This window comes from Notechis scutatus, chromosome 3 (assembly GCF_049901735.1).
Source record: "Notechis scutatus isolate UNSWTSFEM ecotype Mainland chromosome 3, rNotScu1.2, whole genome shotgun sequence".
Lineage (NCBI taxonomy): Eukaryota > Metazoa > Chordata > Lepidosauria > Squamata > Elapidae > Notechis > Notechis scutatus.
In genome coordinates this window covers 187216591-187234028 of record NC_142011.1, presented here as the reverse complement: position 1 = coordinate 187234028, position 17438 = coordinate 187216591, and the positions used below count along the sequence as shown (strand labels likewise).

At 38.5% G+C, this 17438-nt stretch overlaps 1 protein-coding gene across 1 annotated transcript in view; it reads left to right on the top strand.

Moving 5' to 3' along the window:
* The window catches only part of DPYS (dihydropyrimidinase), a 40788-nt gene extending 23727 nt beyond the window's left edge, over positions 1-17061 (top strand). The window contains exons 8-10 of the mRNA XM_026688742.2: positions 8538-8745; positions 13094-13195; positions 16187-17061. Coding sequence (XP_026544527.2) covers positions 8538-8745; positions 13094-13168 — 283 coding nt within the window. The 3' untranslated portion in view covers positions 13169-13195; positions 16187-17061. The remainder of the gene's footprint in view (positions 1-8537; positions 8746-13093; positions 13196-16186) is intronic.
* Positions 17062-17438: the final 377 nt, after the last annotated feature.

The following is a 17438-nucleotide window of genomic DNA, read 5'->3' as shown; positions in this document are numbered from 1 at the left end:
TTGAGGATGTGCACACACGCGCCCGCTTTGAGCACTTGGTGCCAAAAAGTATTAGCCATCACTGTGATATATAATTAATAAATGAAATAAATATTTATTTATTTGAGGTAAATATTCCATTTATTTATTTTTTATTATTTCATTATTTTAAAATGTTTTTATTATTTTAATTTTATTACCTATTTTTAATTGTAAGCCTCTCCGAGACACTGATTGTGATGGGCAGGTATAGACATTGAATAAATTACATTAAGTTAAATAATGGCCGCAGTCTGTTGCATTCCAATTATATTGTTGGGGATTATGATAATTGAAATCCAATATATCTGGAAGACATCAGGTGATGGATGGCAAAACACATACCAGGTGAAACTACAAGTTATTGATGTACCTGTTTTGCATTTCTGAGTAATAATCCAGGCATTCAAAGAAAATGGTGTACACTTGATTTGTATATAAGATCCTATGTTCAATCTCTGCCAATGCCAGGCAACAGATCCCAAATACCAAACCTAGGGAAAAGTGTTTCTTGAAACCATAGAAGGTATGTAACCCTTTCTCAACCTGATGCAACCTATCTGAATTGCAACTGGAAATTCTGGAATGTCCCAGTCATACCGGTTAGGGGATTTTGAAGCCTTTCTGAATACACTAAGTTGAGAAAAGCTGAGACATAGCTTCAGTTCTGCATTCTGAAGAACTCATGACACAAAGGCCATACTAAGACATTGTGGGAATCATTGACTCAATACAACAGGAGAGCACCAGACTGAAGAGGGCTAACATGATGTCTTAGCTATTTATCTGGGGATACTGTAAATAAATCTATAAATCCTGTTTTCAACTTGTAAGTCAAAGTAGTTTAATCCTCCCAACTTTTCAACAATACACTGAAGGTTTATTTGTTTTTCAGACTCATTTTATATCTTTTCTGAATCCATAAATTTAACATGCCAGTGCTCTCTTCCCTGAGGATATAGCAGATAATTATACTTTCCTCCTTAAATTATAGCATTATTCACTGTTGTGACAACAGCAAGCGGCCTGGATGAATTTCATAGTCATAATGACCCAACCTCCTTCAACTTGGCACCTTCAAGATCAGGCAGTCTAACTCCCATATTTACAGCAAGCATTCAACACTAGGAATGAGGCCTAAGGCATCTGTAGAGCTTCAACTGGGAGAAGAGTAGTTTTCACAAATGAAGGCAAATGTACGTGGTCCAGGATAATGTTGCAGGATCCAATCTGGGTCAGTTATCAGGACTAGCTCAGAAGGCTAAACTTCCAGAGACTGACTCAGATTGGAACCTGCAAGACTTGTTTTTCCCTATTTTCTTTACTTTTTTTGAGGAATGTGATTTTGAGATCATTACCAGATAGCGGGGAATAGATCAGGCTGATTTTATCTGCAGTCAAACATTAATTGTTGGTTGGGCTTGGTTATTATTATTACTTAGATTTAAATCACAGCATTAGAGAGTTCTGGGATTGCAAGATTGACCAAAACATTACTTTGTAACACAATGGCAAAGCATTTTCCTGCTGTTACAATTCAACATAAGTTGCTTAGTGGACCCTATCATCATCATACAATATTTTATGAATTTATTTTATTAACTTTTAGTTCTGAATAACCTACTTTCCAGGCTAGCTTCTTTTTAAACATCAGTGTGTTTTACTTCTGTGACAGCATAAAACAAAAATAACGTGCTTAATATGATGAACTTGCCCTTTAACTTTTAAAAATAATTTATAATAATAAAAAGCATGGTGATGTTAAAGTATTATTTTGGTTTGATTTTAGTGCTTGCTGGAAATCTATTTTGATGATAAGTGGAAAAATGGATGAAAAATAATAAAAGGATATTATAAAAGGATGTCCATCATAAAAGTCATACCAAATATATGCTGAATACCAAATGGTCTCATTCATAGCAGATAGATAAACTTCAGTGTTATAGATGGAACATAACTGGGTGTATTTTATTTATTTTTAATTTACTGTTATAAATTTATAACCTGGATAGATTAAAATAGTTGTTTGGCATTTGTCTTCAGTTATCTATAAAAACCCTATATTTTTACATGTGCTACCATCTTGCCTTTTTTGTTCATCCGGAAGATGCCCCTGATTTATTACAGGTAGTCCTTTGACTTATGACTGGCCATTTAGCAACTGTTCAAAGTTATGACAGACCTAACCAGAGCTACTTGCAGCCTGGTTTCAAAGTTACAACAGCTGACCCCCACACTGTGGTCACATGATCACATTTTGAGCACTTGGCAACCAACCCACATTTATGGCCACTTGCAGCATCCTCATTTATTATTTATTTGCTTTCCCCCCAAACTGGTGTTTACTTACAGTTTCCCGCAAAAAATACCCATTGGCTAAAATGGGTTTGCTTAGTGAATATCACATTCACTTAATGCCGTGGCATTAATTTAATGATCAGAACAAAACAGGATGTAAAATCAGGTGCAATCACATAGTGATGCATGGTAGCATTAAGCCGTGGTGGCACAGTGGTTAAAATGTAGTACTGTATTGCAGACAAACTCTACCCACAGCCTAGAATTTGGTCTGATGGGGCTCGAGGTTGACTTAGCCTTCCATCAATCCAAGATCGGTACAATGAGGAGCCAGATTGGGGGCAGTTTGCAAATAATACTTACATTGTAAACTGCCCAGAGAGCGCTGTAAAGTCCTATGGGGCTAAATGCTTTGTAAGTCTTAATGCTTTGGCTATAATTTATTGACTGCAATTCCAGACTCAGTTACAATCATAAGCCAAGAATCAATTGTACATTTTTGATCCGCCTTTTCTCCAAAGAAATCTAGGCACCATGGACAGCCTTTTCACCCTACCCTTTATTTTCATAATAATTCGGTGGGATGCTTTATAAGGGCCTCTCATTTGGAAACTGTCCTAGTCACATTCAGGTTTCCACTTTGCTCTACTTCTGTAAAACCATTCTGCTCTATTGTATGAGTAGGTTGATCCCACTGCAACTACATAGCCAAAAAGGCATTAAGAGTTGTTAACCTAATCCTACATAGCTTTTTCTCTGGTAATATCACACTACTAACCAGAGCATACAAAACATTTGCTAGACCAATACTCGAATACAGTTCATCAGTCTGGAACCCTCATTACGTTTCTGATATTAACACAATTGAGAAAGTCCAGAAATATTTCACAAGAAGAGTTCTCCACTCCTCTACTCGTTGTAGAATACCTTATGCCACCAGACTTGAAATTCTAGAACTAGAAAACCTTGAATTACGCCATCTTCGGTCTGACTTAAGCATGGTATATAAAATCATACATTGCAATGTCCTACCTGTCAATGAATACTTCAGCTTCAACCATAACAACACAAGAGCACACAATAGATACAAACTCAAAGTAAACCGCACCAAACTTGATTGCAGGAAATACGACTTCAGCAATAGAGTGGTCAATGTCTGGAATACTCTACCCGACTCTGTAGTCTCTTCCCCAAACCCCAAAAACTTTAACCTTAGACTGTCTACTATTGACCTCACCCCTTTCCTAAGAGGTCTGTAGGGGGCGTGCATAAGCGCACCAACGTGCCTACCGTCCCTGTCCTATTGTTTCTCTTATTCTTTTATTTTTCTTATATGTACCTATTTCATATATTCACAACTATGTATACACTTATACTTATTATCTTGTAAACAATTGGCAAATCAAATAAATAAATAAATAAATAAATAAAGCAGGTCCTAGATCCTTGTAGATGGTCTTCAGAATAAGGAACAGGGAGGAAGAGAGAATCTGGGTGGAAGGTATCCATTGTGGCAATCAGCCACAAAAGCTCTGTATTGTGACATTCAGATGTTGCATAAATATGTATTCTGGGAATGTGGTTTTGCTGGGCAGAGAAGGTATACTATTCCCCAAAGTTGTGGCTATTTAGTCTGCTGCTAAATATCTTACAGAGCGTGAATGAGTTTAAGACAGAATCTCGAGGGCTTCTCTGGAGGATAAGATTAAAGTCTGCAAGATAGAAGGTATAGCATTAAGGTGGTACTTCGGTAAGATGGTTAAGTATGGCAAACTAATGCAACTTCTACTTTTCTGAACTGGGCTATTAGAATCCCTGATCTTCAGCCCAAATAACAGATCTGTATTGGCATATGAAAGCCATCACTTCAGTGAATTGGGGAGGTGTGTTTAACTTCACCTGCTACCCCAACAAGCCCTGAATTTTCTGTTTTGTGTCAAGTTCCTGTATTTTGTCTCCGGTTCCAGATTGGAAACCTTAGGATTCTAGTAACAGTTTGTAAAAGTTGATGCTACTGTGACCTTCAGCCTGCCTTCGAAGCACCCTCTTTGATCTGGGCAAGTTCGTGGTGCTGAGAGTAAATTAGTTTTGCTCAGGGAAATTGCATTTTAGAACTACTGCATTTTTTTTATTTGTTTTGTTTTGCTTCATTTTATTGAGCTGGCTTGAAACCGCTGTCAGCTTTGATGGATATAAGAGAAGACTGTTCATGTTCTTTTACCTCTTTAGGCCTGAAGGAGTTTATAAGTGGTGTTCCAAGAGATGACTCTGACCCTGAATGCTGATGGTTTGTGAAATTAGGATATCTCCTATAAAAAGTGTTGCTACTTCTGCATTACCAATTGAAGGGGGGAAGGTAGCACCAAAGGAAAAAGAACACAGAGTGGCATAATACTTTCAGAGTTAATTTATAGACAGAGATGTTAATTCAGAAAGAATGTACTATATTGCTATACTTTTAAAAGTACCCCACATCTCACTGCAGCAGGGAAATCTTGGGCAGTAGAATCTACAGATAGTCCTTAATTTATGACTCTAATTGAGCTTGCTAATTATGGTCATAAGTTGTGACAGTTGTAAAGCAGGTCATCCTGTGACCGACCCAATCTTATAACCATTTTTTGTGGTGGTTGTTAAGCAAACATGATAGTTGTAAAGCCAATGCTGCACTCGTTAAGCCAAGCTGTGATCATTAAGCGAAATGTTTTCTGCAGAGCATTTTTGCCAGAAACCGGTAGATGCTGGTTTTCAGCAAAAATGGTGTAAATTGCAGTCCTATGACCATGGGACTCTGCAAACAGCCGTAAATGAGGGTTGGTTGCCAAGCACTCAAATTGCAGTCATGTGACTGCAGGGGGGCCTGGAGGTCAGAATTTTGGAACCAGGTTGTAAATACCCTTTTTGGGGGTGGGGGGGTCCACTGTAACTTTGAATAGATATTAAGCGATCAGTTCTAAATTGAGGACTAGTTGTATAGTTCTGGGTAGTGGTAGCTTCCCCAAATGCAGCATCTGATTTGAAGGACATTTATTTATTAAATTTATTTTAAAATTTTATATATGCACCCCAACTCACAACAGTGCAACTCTTGGTGGCAAACAACAAAAGCAAATTTACAATACAATAAAAATCCATAGAAACCACCACAAAAGACACAGTTGGCATACAAGCAGGGGTGGGCTGCTGGGGGCTCGCAGGGGCTCGGGAGAGCCGCTAACTAAGACTGCAGGGCTCAGAGAGCTCCCAATAACCTCAGAAAGACAAGCAGCAAGGGAAAGCTCTTAATAGGCTTAATTCAGCCAAGAGCATTTCACACCTGGTAAAAGTGTTGCAAGCTAAATAAACAATCCACTCAGTGCTTGCCAGGGAGAGCCATTGAGAAAATCAGATGACCTAGCCACTAGCCTCTGAGGACATTAATTCCCAAATAATAAGAATCAGGTAACTCACCAGAAACTCCACTAAGACTCCAAGATCCCTCTCACAGTCACTCCTATTAAGCCTGATTTCACCCAGTCTTTTATTTAAGTATTAAATGCATGAAATAATAAACAACATTTTTGGTATGTATCTTTTTTTAGGTAATTAGGGCAAAGAAGTAATGTTGAGTTGGCCACACCACCCAATCACATGACCACCCAGCCACGCCCACCCAGCCACGCCCACCCAGCCAGTCATTAGGGTAGAGAGCCCCTTCCTAAAAAAATTTGAAGTCCAGCCCTGCGTACAAGGGACAAGTTTAGCATCCTAGCCATAATGCCTGAGGGAACAACCAAATCTTCAAGGCCTTCCTAAATGGCGGACATCTGCTCTATTTCTAACATGAGATGAAGCATAATTGGCAATTATGGAAGAATAAGTAGTAAATGTTAGAAATCCAGGTATTTGCATAATCCATGGTTTCTATCTTTGGGCTTTGTCTGTCTTTTTGTCTGCAAATATGGGCAGGTTCAAGCCAGCCTTTTTTAAAATTCCTGCATGTTTGATATAGTTAAAGAAAAAGAAACCAGGTTTTTCCTGGTTACCAATATCCTTTGTAAGAAGCAAAGATCTTGGAGACAGTATTTATTCCCCACCTTCATTTTGGGGATACTGTATCTCCCCTATCCTCATCTTGGGAAGTTTGCTTTTTTCTACTTCATTTAACAAGCTAATTATGCACTGAGTCATCTGTTGTGTCTCAGTTCACCTAAAACTCCTAACCTGGATTTTCCCTACTTATGTAAGGCTTAATGAAACTGAGAATACCACTTTGTATTATATTGTACTCAACAGGGTTGGGAAGCTGTATTTGTATGGAAAATTTGTATTTGAAGCAGTGAAGATGCAGGTTTGTGAGGGACAACACCATTGGAGGATAAATTAGAATAGGTGTCATGAGAAAAAATGATGCACCTGTAGACTGTTACACCTATCTAGGTAAAGGTTCCCCTTGCACATATGTGCTAGTCGTTTTCGGCTCTAGGAGGCAGTGCTCATCTCTGTTACAAAGCCGAAGAGCCAGAGCTGTCCAAAGACATCTCTGTGGTCATGGCCAGCATGACTAAACATTGAAGGTGCACCGAATGCTGTTACCTTCCCACCAAAGTGGTCCCTATTTTTCTACTTGCATTTTTACATGCTTTCAAACTGCTAGGTTGGCAGAAGCTGGGACAGGTAACGGGAGCTCACTCCGTTACACGGTGCTAGGGATTCAAACCACCAAACTGCTGACCTTTTGCTGACCTCAGCATCTTAGCCACTGAGCCACCACGTCCCCTATATACCAATATACCTGTCCGGTATGTTGCAAAGATGCTAACTATGAAGTGGAGATTAAGCATCCATCTGTTCAGGATGTTTTAATCCTGCAATGAGCAAACAGTTGGACCAATGACCTTAATTATTCTTTCCAATGCTATGACTTTATGTCAAAATCTTTCTTTACCTAACTTGAAGAACTTGGGTAAGTTAGAGCACCTGGTATTGTCCTAGATGAGTTCCTTTTTCACTGATTTATTTACAACAGCACTTCAATATTTTAGAACTGTGTACTGCGGGATCATGGATTTATGCCACATTTAATGTTTGTTTATTTTAGCTATGCGCTATTATGAACACAAATTGCATTTTATGGCCCCTTTTCTAAGATATCAAGGCAACTTACAAAGACATTTCAATTATTTCTTTCCACCACGAACACAGATAAGCAAACAAGATTTCAAATTTGGAAGTTTTCCAAGTCTGAGATGGTTGTTTCAACCATTTAGGAAGTAATCCTAGCTCAAAATATGTTCAGAATGATCAAACAAGCAGGGCCACATGATGAATGTTTTTCATGCTTCAGTCACAACATAACTTAGGTTGAAACCAATCCATAAGCATGCACTGAGTTGAAGATACCCATGAACTCAGCCAGAAAGCATTTTCAAATGTCTTATGGAATTCTATGAGATAAACTTGAAGTCAAAAATATTTGAAGGGAAAATACAAAGCTGAAAAACGTCAAGTGGTATTTGCAACAGGAAACAAATCTGTATGCACTCCTGTATCCTTTGAGTACCTTTTCCTCATTTACTCTTTGTATTACTCTATGTTGAGTAATTTCTTGGTAGTTGTTCAATCAGTCTGTGCCTTCCCTGTATCTTTGAGTTATTCTCCCTATCAGCTTTCTTAACCAGCATTGATTTAAGGAGCTCCAGGCAAACAGTTCCTTAGCCATTTTTCAGACTCTTTTTGAGTGTGTTGAAGCTTTTACATTTGAATATTTTCAGTGATTAAATGAACTATGTTACTATTTCAGAGTTTCTTTCCCTTCAAACTCTGATACTCAAAAAGGATACGAAAGCTTGTTTTACAGAAGCCCCTTTAGTGTTCATAGGACATGCTGTATGGTTCCAAAATGGGCAGAGATTTCTCCATCATAGGAAAATATTTCTAATTTATTTTCATTAATATGTCAAATTTAGAGACTGCTTATCTCACTCAGAGATTGACTCTGGGCGCTGTACAATTAAAATATAAAAATCATATAAATGTCAATATTGATTATGTCTGAAAACTGTAATTTACTTAAAACTCTGTCTGCTTCAGTGGAATTTTCAAAGGAGTGTTTTTGACATTGCTTCTTTGTTGTTGCTGCTGTTTTGAGCTTTGAAAAGTTCTCAGGAGGTTTAAATTCTGGATTAAAATAGAAGCCCAAAATAAGAGCTGGTATCCCTTTGTTCTTCTTTCAAATACAGGACCATTTCAGCAAAGACACATCACCAGGCCAATGATTTTAATATATTTGAAGGAATGGTCTGCCATGGAGTCCCCCTTGTGACAATTTTACGGGGCAAAGTGGCGTTTCAAAATGGAACCTTTCATATCAAAGCAGGAGAGGGGAAATACGTTCCCTGTGAACCTTTCCCAGAATATGTTTACAAACGAATCTGGCAACGGGATCAGGTCTGTATTTATACAGTATATTGCTTCTTTTCTTGATTAAACACCTATTTGAGGTTTTGTATGTTTCATGAAATAGGTTAGAGGTTGCAGCATGTTCCCTTCTCTTTCCTTTCACAAAAACAGACAATCAAACCATGGCAAATTTTACTAAGTCTTTTAACTTGAACTCGTGATTCTTATGGCTTTGAATCGGGTAGGCTGAAAATCTTTTTTTTTTTTTAACAAAGTTTTATTTGGGTTTTCAAACATACAAAATACAAGTAAAACATCTTTTTTGAAAATAGCATGGTCCCGGGTTGAACTTCTTTATACAGACACAAAACTCAATTCCATGCTCCTTTTTGTGTTCTATTCTATTCCATATCTTATACTATTCTACATTTTCTGTATTTTTTCCCCTCTTTTAATTTTCTCAATTTTATTTTGATTATCTCATCCCAATTGAAATCATTATATTTATACTTTTGTCTGTTCTGTTTCAATTTCATATTATCTTTTCTCATTAAACAAATTTTTTCCTGTAGTTACTAATTGGAGTATGACACCTTTATATCTTTTAATTACATCCATTCAACTCTTATTTAAACTTCAATATATACCTTAAGGTTATGACCCTCAATATAATACATAATACATAACTTCCAATCGAATTCTGCTTGGTACATTCTTATAATACACACTATATTCTTTTTTAAAAAAAGATTATAAATATATGTAATTATAAAACCTCATTCCATTCCAATTCAGTTCTATCATTAATAATCATTAAAGTCTTTAACATCTTTAACATTTCTTTTCAATTAAATATCATACTTCCTTAAAGACACATATAATATCCATAATTAATTTTTCCCTTATTTCTCTTCACATATGTTTTGTAAATCATTAAATATTCATTTTGTTACATTTATTTATTGACAAGCATTCCACTGAATTACAATAGCTATTTTTATCAAACATTTTAATCATACATTGTTTCATATTTTCTAAAATTATTTCTGTTTCTAATATAACAATACTATCTTATGTACCTTTGCAGAATCCCTTTTTCCATTAAATTTTCACCCATTATCTCTAAATAGGCCCTGTTTCTCTATATTTTGTTTCTGTCCTTTATAACTTCTTTTCCTTTCTTTCTTCCCTCTCTTCTTCTCCCTCCCCTTTTTACCCCCTTGTCTCTCTACTTCTAATTCTCTCTTCTGCATTTCCCTCTTCTGTTGCTTTCTGATTTTATACTTATTTTTCACTCTATTTGGGGTGTGTGTGTGTTTTTCCCAATCTTAAACTTTCCATTCTCTTTCCCCTCTTTCCTTTTTCCCCCCCACCTAAATTACTTGTTCATTAAAGATGGCTTCTTTTTTGTCCCAGTCTTCTTGTTCTTGTTGTTTCTCATAGTTCCAAATCTCCATTTCTAAGAACTGAAATACGAAGCCAAAAGAACCTCTCCCTTCTTGTGCATCTTCTTTGTACTTTTTAAGTTCTATTTTCAGTTCTTCTAAAAGTGCAGCCATTTTAAACAGTTCTAAACAATCACCCGATTGATTTTAGTCATTCAAATACAATAACCAAAAATCCAGAGATCATCAAGTAATCCAAATAGTCCCAAGCTGTTTCTTCTTATTTCTTTTTTCACTTTCTCTTCCTGGGGTTTTTGTTGCGATGTTTCAGTTAAAATGTATCTTTTGGAAGTCTTGTTGAGATTTTTCTTTAAGTTCTTTTTAATTTCAGGCAGTCTCCTCCCTTCCAGATCCTGCCCTTTTATTCTTTTTCTCTCCTTTCCTGTTTTCAAAAGCTTTTGATTATCCAGAAATCTTTATTATCCTTTTGACTTTTTATTTTCAGCATTAAATGCCTATTAATGTCAAAGTGGATTTTTTTCCAATTTCTTGCTTAAATCTCTTAGCTGTCAGTATAGAAAAAGGAGAAAAAAAAAAACCAAATCTTTTCCCTTTTCTCTCTCCTTCGCAGCTTAAAAATCTTCTTAGGGAACAATGTTATTGTTTTTTTAATAGTTTCAATTCCAGGGTATTTGTTGCTTTTGCTTTTTGACCCGGTCAACCAAAACTTTCTCTTCTTATCTTCCTCCTGCACATTCTTTTCTGGTTGAGTTCTTCTTTGTGGTGGCCATTTCTGACCACCGCTACAACCGCCTTCAGGAAAGGGAGTAATGGCCAGCTGGGGAGGAGAGATGTGGCTCTCCTCAACCCTGCAGGCAGTCTCCCCCTTCTTCACCACCTCTACGGGGTGGCTTAGCCCCGAAACCAGCCGGCTCGGGGCGCTCCAGCAGCGAGCACGGATTGAAACCTTGCAGAGATGAGGTTTCGGTCTGTCGCCGAAGAAGCTCAAACCGGAAGAAGGGGTGGGCTGAAAATCTTTTAACAATCAGTTCTCTGGCTAGGTAGGCATGGCCAGTTGGTCATGTGACTGGGTGGGTGATGTCACTCATCACACCCAGCCCTGCCTTCCAGCCACTAACCTCAAAGGAACAGGTAGGATTCATCTGGTTGGGCTAATCCCATCACTGGCTGGCCCCATCCGTATCCATTTCTCAGCCTGTTTTGGGCCATTTTCAGGCCATTTTTCAAGCCGTTTTCAGGTCGTTTGGGGGCCTTTTTCAAACTGTTTTTTGCCTCCCAAAATGGCTGAAAATAGCCCGAAGATAGGTGGGGTGGGGCCAGCTGGTGATCCAATTTGCCGGTTCTCTGAACCACGCAGAATCGGAACAAGGAGTTCGAGTGAACCAACCCAAACCTGCAGCAGCCACCTCTGTTTTGAATCGTATATCTGAAGGTTCCCTAACCTTGGCAACTTTAAGACTTGTGGACTTCAACTCCCAGAATTCCTGTCTGGGGAATTCTGGGAGTTGAGGTCCACAAATCTTAAAGTTGCCAAGTTTGAAAATCCCTGCTATAGAAGATATAGATGAAGTTATACCTAAAGATAAGCTTGATATAAAATGTTTGGAGGTCTTCAAACACAAGTTGGATCTGTCAGAAATGTTCTAATACACGGGTGTCAAACTCACCACATCATATTGCCGTCACCAATGGTGGGATTCAAAAATTTTTACTACCAGTTCTGTGGGTGTGGCTTGGTGGGCATGGCAGGGGAAGGATACTGTAAAATCTCCAGTCAGAGGTGTATTTGCCAGTTCTCTGAACTACTCAAAATTTCCACTACCGGTTCTCCAGAACTGGTCAGAACCTGCTGATACCACCTCTGGCTGTCATGTGATGTTTTGCAATGGTTTTTCCCTTCACGGAGATGAGGTGAGTGTGGCCTGTGCATGATGCATCCAGCCCATAGGCCGCCAGTTTGACACTCCTGTTCTAGTGGATTCTGCACTAATTAGGTATATCTTTTACTGTTCCAATAATTTTTTATTTTCAGTTAAGAGATTTTGTTAGAGTCATTCTATATATACAGTTAATGCTGCCAATTCACGCACATGAGGCATCTGTGACAGTAAGAGCATAATAACAACGGAACCAATTAACTGGAGAAATGTTGGGCTGTTCTTCATTAATTTTTCAAACAAAGGCTAGACTGCCATCTCTTGGGGATATTTTAATTTGGATGTCTGCATAGAGCAGCGAGTTGGATTATAAGTCTAAATGGTTTCTTCAACTTCTATGATTTTATGAAAACAACTTCAGAATTCTGTGTATGATGTCAGCCTTCTTGGAGGAAACTAGAACTTGATTTATCTCAAGTTATTGATATGGGGCTAAAAACACCACAGAGCTAGAATTTGAGCTAGAATACTAGCGGTCTGCATGGTCCTGCAAGGGAAATGCTACCTTGATGGCCATGCAGCTATCCCTCAATAGTCCAGACAAGTAAAATTGACAAGAGTTTTGTCAGTTTCCTCCTCCTTTTTTAACATCTAGGCCAGTGGTGGGATTCAACATTTTTTTACTACTGGTTCTGTGGGTGTGGCTTGGTGGGCATGGCTTGGTGGATGTTGCAGGGGAAGGATACTGTAAATTCTCCATCCCCACCCCACTCCAGGGGAAGGATACTGCAAAATCCCCATTCCTTCCCCACTAACCTGTTTTCCAGCTCTGTTCTCCTGTGCAGGGCAACTAAAGAAGACCCAGCCAATCAGCTGGGACTCAGGAGGCAGAGAATAGATGGGGACGGGGCCAGTCAGAGGTGATATTTGCCAGTTCTCTGAACTATTCAAAATTTCCGCTACCGGTTCTCCAGAACTGGTCAGAACCTGCTGAATAGCACCTCTGATCTAAGCCAGGTTTGCAAAGCATCAAGAGTGTTAGGTATTCTATTTCTTTGTTTTTCACTTTGCCATTAAGGAAAAAAAGATAAAAAATTAAATATATCATTGCAGGAATGTCAACCTGTTGCTGTGAAGCGAGCACCGTATGTGGGAAAAGTGGATCCATTATTCACTGCATCAAAATAACCTCACTATATAGTTAGTATTCTTCAGGTAACTATGTCATTTTTTTCATTATCTGCTTCAGCCCAAGCCAGTTTTATTGGCAGACAAGAACAAATAGGTTCAAATCCTCATGCAATAATTCCTTTATTGGACTGAAATGACATATATTGAATGACATACTGAGACCAGTTTTAGAACTTTGGAAGTGTGAACCATCTCGACTAGAACTAAGTAAGAATATGTAAGTCAGATGAAATGCAGAAAATAACTCAAGACCTTCCAGAAAGGTTACTTCTTATGACTTGGGAGCCCATCACAGAAAAGCCAAAACAAAATATTTTAAAATTAGCATTGTGTCATGAGATTCCAAGGATTTTTTTTTCTAAGTTTTGTACCAACATGAAGTACACATTAACTTCCCTCTTCTTCCAAAAGGTTTTGATAATTTTGACAAACTGGAAGATGTTTTGGTATGAGTAAGATTCTTCCCATTTCCCTGTGTGTATTCTCCTGAAATTTCTCACTGCCAAACCATGACACTATGACAGAGGCTTAAATTAATCATTTTATTTTTTTTACAAATGCAATTCAAATACTGCTCTCCACCTTTGAGGTTAAGTACTCAGTTTTTCTAGCCCTCTAAAGACTCTGGTCTAATCTAATTATTATTATTATTATTTATTTAATTTATATTGCCAACTCTTTGCCCATGGTGACTCAAGGCGGCTTACACAATGTAAAGCCATATTTAAAACAAAAAATAAAAATAAAAACTAACAAAAAAGAATCAAATAAATTAGTAAAGTACAATAGAACAAAATTTGGGAAAACAAACAAACAAAACAAAAACAAAAAAATAAAAAAATCAAAAACCAACTTCCACCCACCGCCCATCCTGACGACAGCAGATCACGCTAGCCATTTGATGGGTTCCATCCCTCTCTGGGTTCCCCAGGCCCACTGGCAAAACCAGGTCTTCAGTGCCTTCCGGAAGAGTATTAGGGGGCCATTCTAATCTCTGGAGGAATGATGTTCCAGAGAGACGGAGCTACCACGGAGAAGGCCCTTCTTCTGGGTCCCACCAGGTGTATCTCCCTCAGGGGTTGGACCCGCAACATTCCCTGCCTCCTCGCTCTAATGGGTCGGGTGGATGTGACCGGCAAGAGACGTACCCTCAGACAACCCTGTTCCAAGCCATGAAGGGCTTTAAAGATGATAACCAGCACCTTGAATTGCACCCGGAAGCAAATTGGCAGGAGAGGTGACACATGTGCACACCGGGGTCTGCATAAAACCATGCAGGCCGCTGCATTTTGCACCAACTGGAGCTTCCGGATGCTCTTCAAGGGCAGCCCCATGTAGAGAGCGTTGCAATAATCAAGATGGGAAGTGACCAGGGCATGAGTGACTGTGAGTAGGGACCGCTGATCCAGAAAAGGGCTTAACTGGTGCACAACCCTGTAAACCAGGGGTGTCAAACCCGATTGCATCTTGGGCTGTATCATGACATATCAGGATGTTTTTTGCCTTTGCGGAGCCACGGTGGGCGTGGTCTACATGGGTCATATCCAGCCTGGGTGCCGCCAGTTTGACAGGCCTGCTGTAAATCATCTCAGCAATAGATGTTCTTGATTATTCTAAAGCACTTTAAAAAAATCTCTCCTAGTTTGGATCTGTTGCCTCTTGCCACTCAAGAGAGGCCAACAGGAGATATGTTCTTATTATACCTTATGAAAATAACTTTGACCAGCAGCTGACCAAGCCCTTTCCCTTGTGCACTATGGTCATGAGCCCACTTGGTCCTTAGGGAGTTTGGGCAATGTATGTAACATAGAGCAGATCCTAGATTTTTCTAGCATTATAAGTGGATGGCTCCTGATATGGATCAGGACCAACCTGTGTTGATTTGGAAGGGGTAAACCTACCCTGCCCATTTGCTGCCACTGGAGTGCCCTTCATCCTTCTACCCATGGTGTTTGCAACAGGATTTTAGCATCCATGGCAAGAGAGGGGAAGCTTAACCTTTCTCAGTGTAGATGCAGCAGAATATGCAATTTGATCTTTAATGAAAGCTACTTCACAGGATTATATATGAGAATTAAATAGGGCAACCCAATCATTGTGAGCTTCTTTGAAGAAAGACTTCTTTGAGTTCAGTAATGACTTTGTGGACTTGTCCACGTAATTTTCTTGGCAACAGTATGAAAAGTGGCTTGTCAACTGCCTTTTTCTGGGATGCCCCACCCCACCCCGACTTTTTAAAATAGTCTATAACCATGTGATTTCACAATAGTGCCCCATCAAATTACTAAGCTGATTTGAGCCTTTTGAGATGAGCTAAGGTTGACAGAGAAAAAAATGGAATACAAATTACAGGAAATAAAGCTAAACAAGGAAGGGTGTAAATCCTGTGCATAACCTTCAGTAGGATGTTTAAAAAAATTTCACTGCACAATCAAAATATTTTGAAAAGGCAGTAGGAAGTCCTGAATTCAACATGTGTTAGGTAGTAAATACAATATACTAGAAGTATTGACCTGTTGATTATTGTACTTTATTCAGGTTTAGGGTTTCTGTGCCTTCAGATAATACAGTTGTCTTGTCGCCCAACACTTTTCTTTTGCTAAAGTACTTCAGCAGCGGAGATCCTTTCAGATGTGGCTCCTATTTTTCAGAACTAGTGCAAGGGGTTAGGCTAACACAATCATCTAATTTCATCTTGCATTCCTTTAACAGTGTTGTAGAGTTTGTTTCAGCCAGAACATGACTGGAATGAACTCCTAGGATTGCAGAGATGGAAAGGCTGTGTTAGTGGAATCAATATTTCCCCCCGTTATCATTAAGGAAGACACAGTTCTGTCCAAGAAGGAAGATCTAAAGCTGCAGAACCTGAGGAAAATCTTATCATCCTTAGAGGGTTTTATTCTTCTTTTGTGTGCTCTAATTTTGTTATTGCTTCACTAGGTGGCAAATTGCAAAGCAGAAGATTGCTTTATTTTTTTGAAGATTTATTCATACCGTTTCCCTTTTTCTCTATAGGTCAAAACTGTTGCAATTCTTGATTTGTGTTGCCTGAAGATTTCTGGATGATATACCCATAATGAAACTGCACTGGCCATTGGTGTTGTAATCATTGCTATATCTTGCAAAATTCCAGCAAGTTCCTCCCTTGGTTCACATACCTTGACTTTCAGAGAAATCACTGTTGTTTTTCCAGGACATGATAACCTCATTCTCAGGTCTTCTTTTAGTGCCTGATTTATAGCAATTAGAACTATCCAATTAGATGACATGATTGCTAGAATAAAATCTGGAAAGGATGAATTATTTGATTTGAGCAACATGCAGCACCTTAGCTGCTGTTTAACAGTCTTTAACATAAATGTTTTCAGCTTTAAGGCATGAATTAATCTTAGCAATGAAAACAATCATGATTAAACTGGGTATATGACTTGATGCCTGTATTTGAGAGCTAAGTGATGGGCTCATCTGAAGTGCTTTCCTTTCCTCATCTGAAGTGTTTTCCTTTCCATTTTGGAAAACCCTAGTTAGATCCTCTTACAGCACTCTCTTTCAGGATGTGTCCATCCAACACTTTTGCAGCATTCCAGAAGCAGATTTGGTTCTATCTGTTCACATGGCATTGAGTCATCAATCGGAACCATTCTTGTGTATTTAATAAGATTTTTGCTTTTGCTCTGGTTTACTGAACTTGAAACAAAGCTGGAGTACACCCAAAGGATTTTTTTTCACAATGCTTGTCAATGACCTGTCTTACCTTGCGATCTCAAGACAAATGTAAATGCTTTTACATTTTTAAGAAAATGCAATGGCTCTGACTTGAAGAATTTTCCACAGCAAACTACATGTCTTTTTTCCTTACCTCAAAGAAATAAAAGGAGGGGGAATTCTGGGTTTTTCTATGTGGATTTGTTATTGTTGGTAGAAGAACTGAAGGCACTTGGTGATGATATATCAGAAAAGACAATGCCCAGCCACAAAACACACCAAACCAGCAAAAGTGAAGGAGATTGGGAAAATCCTTTAGAACACATAAGGAAGCAAATTGAAAACAATATTAAAAGAAATAGGGCAGCATATACATTTAATACATTATAGCTGGTCATCCCAAAGGTGCTTTTTCAGGAGGCAACTGAACTTTCTTGTCCTTGTTCTTTTTTCTTTGAAGACGTTTTGCTTCTCTTCCAAGAAGCTTCTTCAGCTCTGACTGAATGGTGGGGAATGGAAGGATTTATATTCCTTGCAGACAGCTGGTCATTTGCATTGTTTT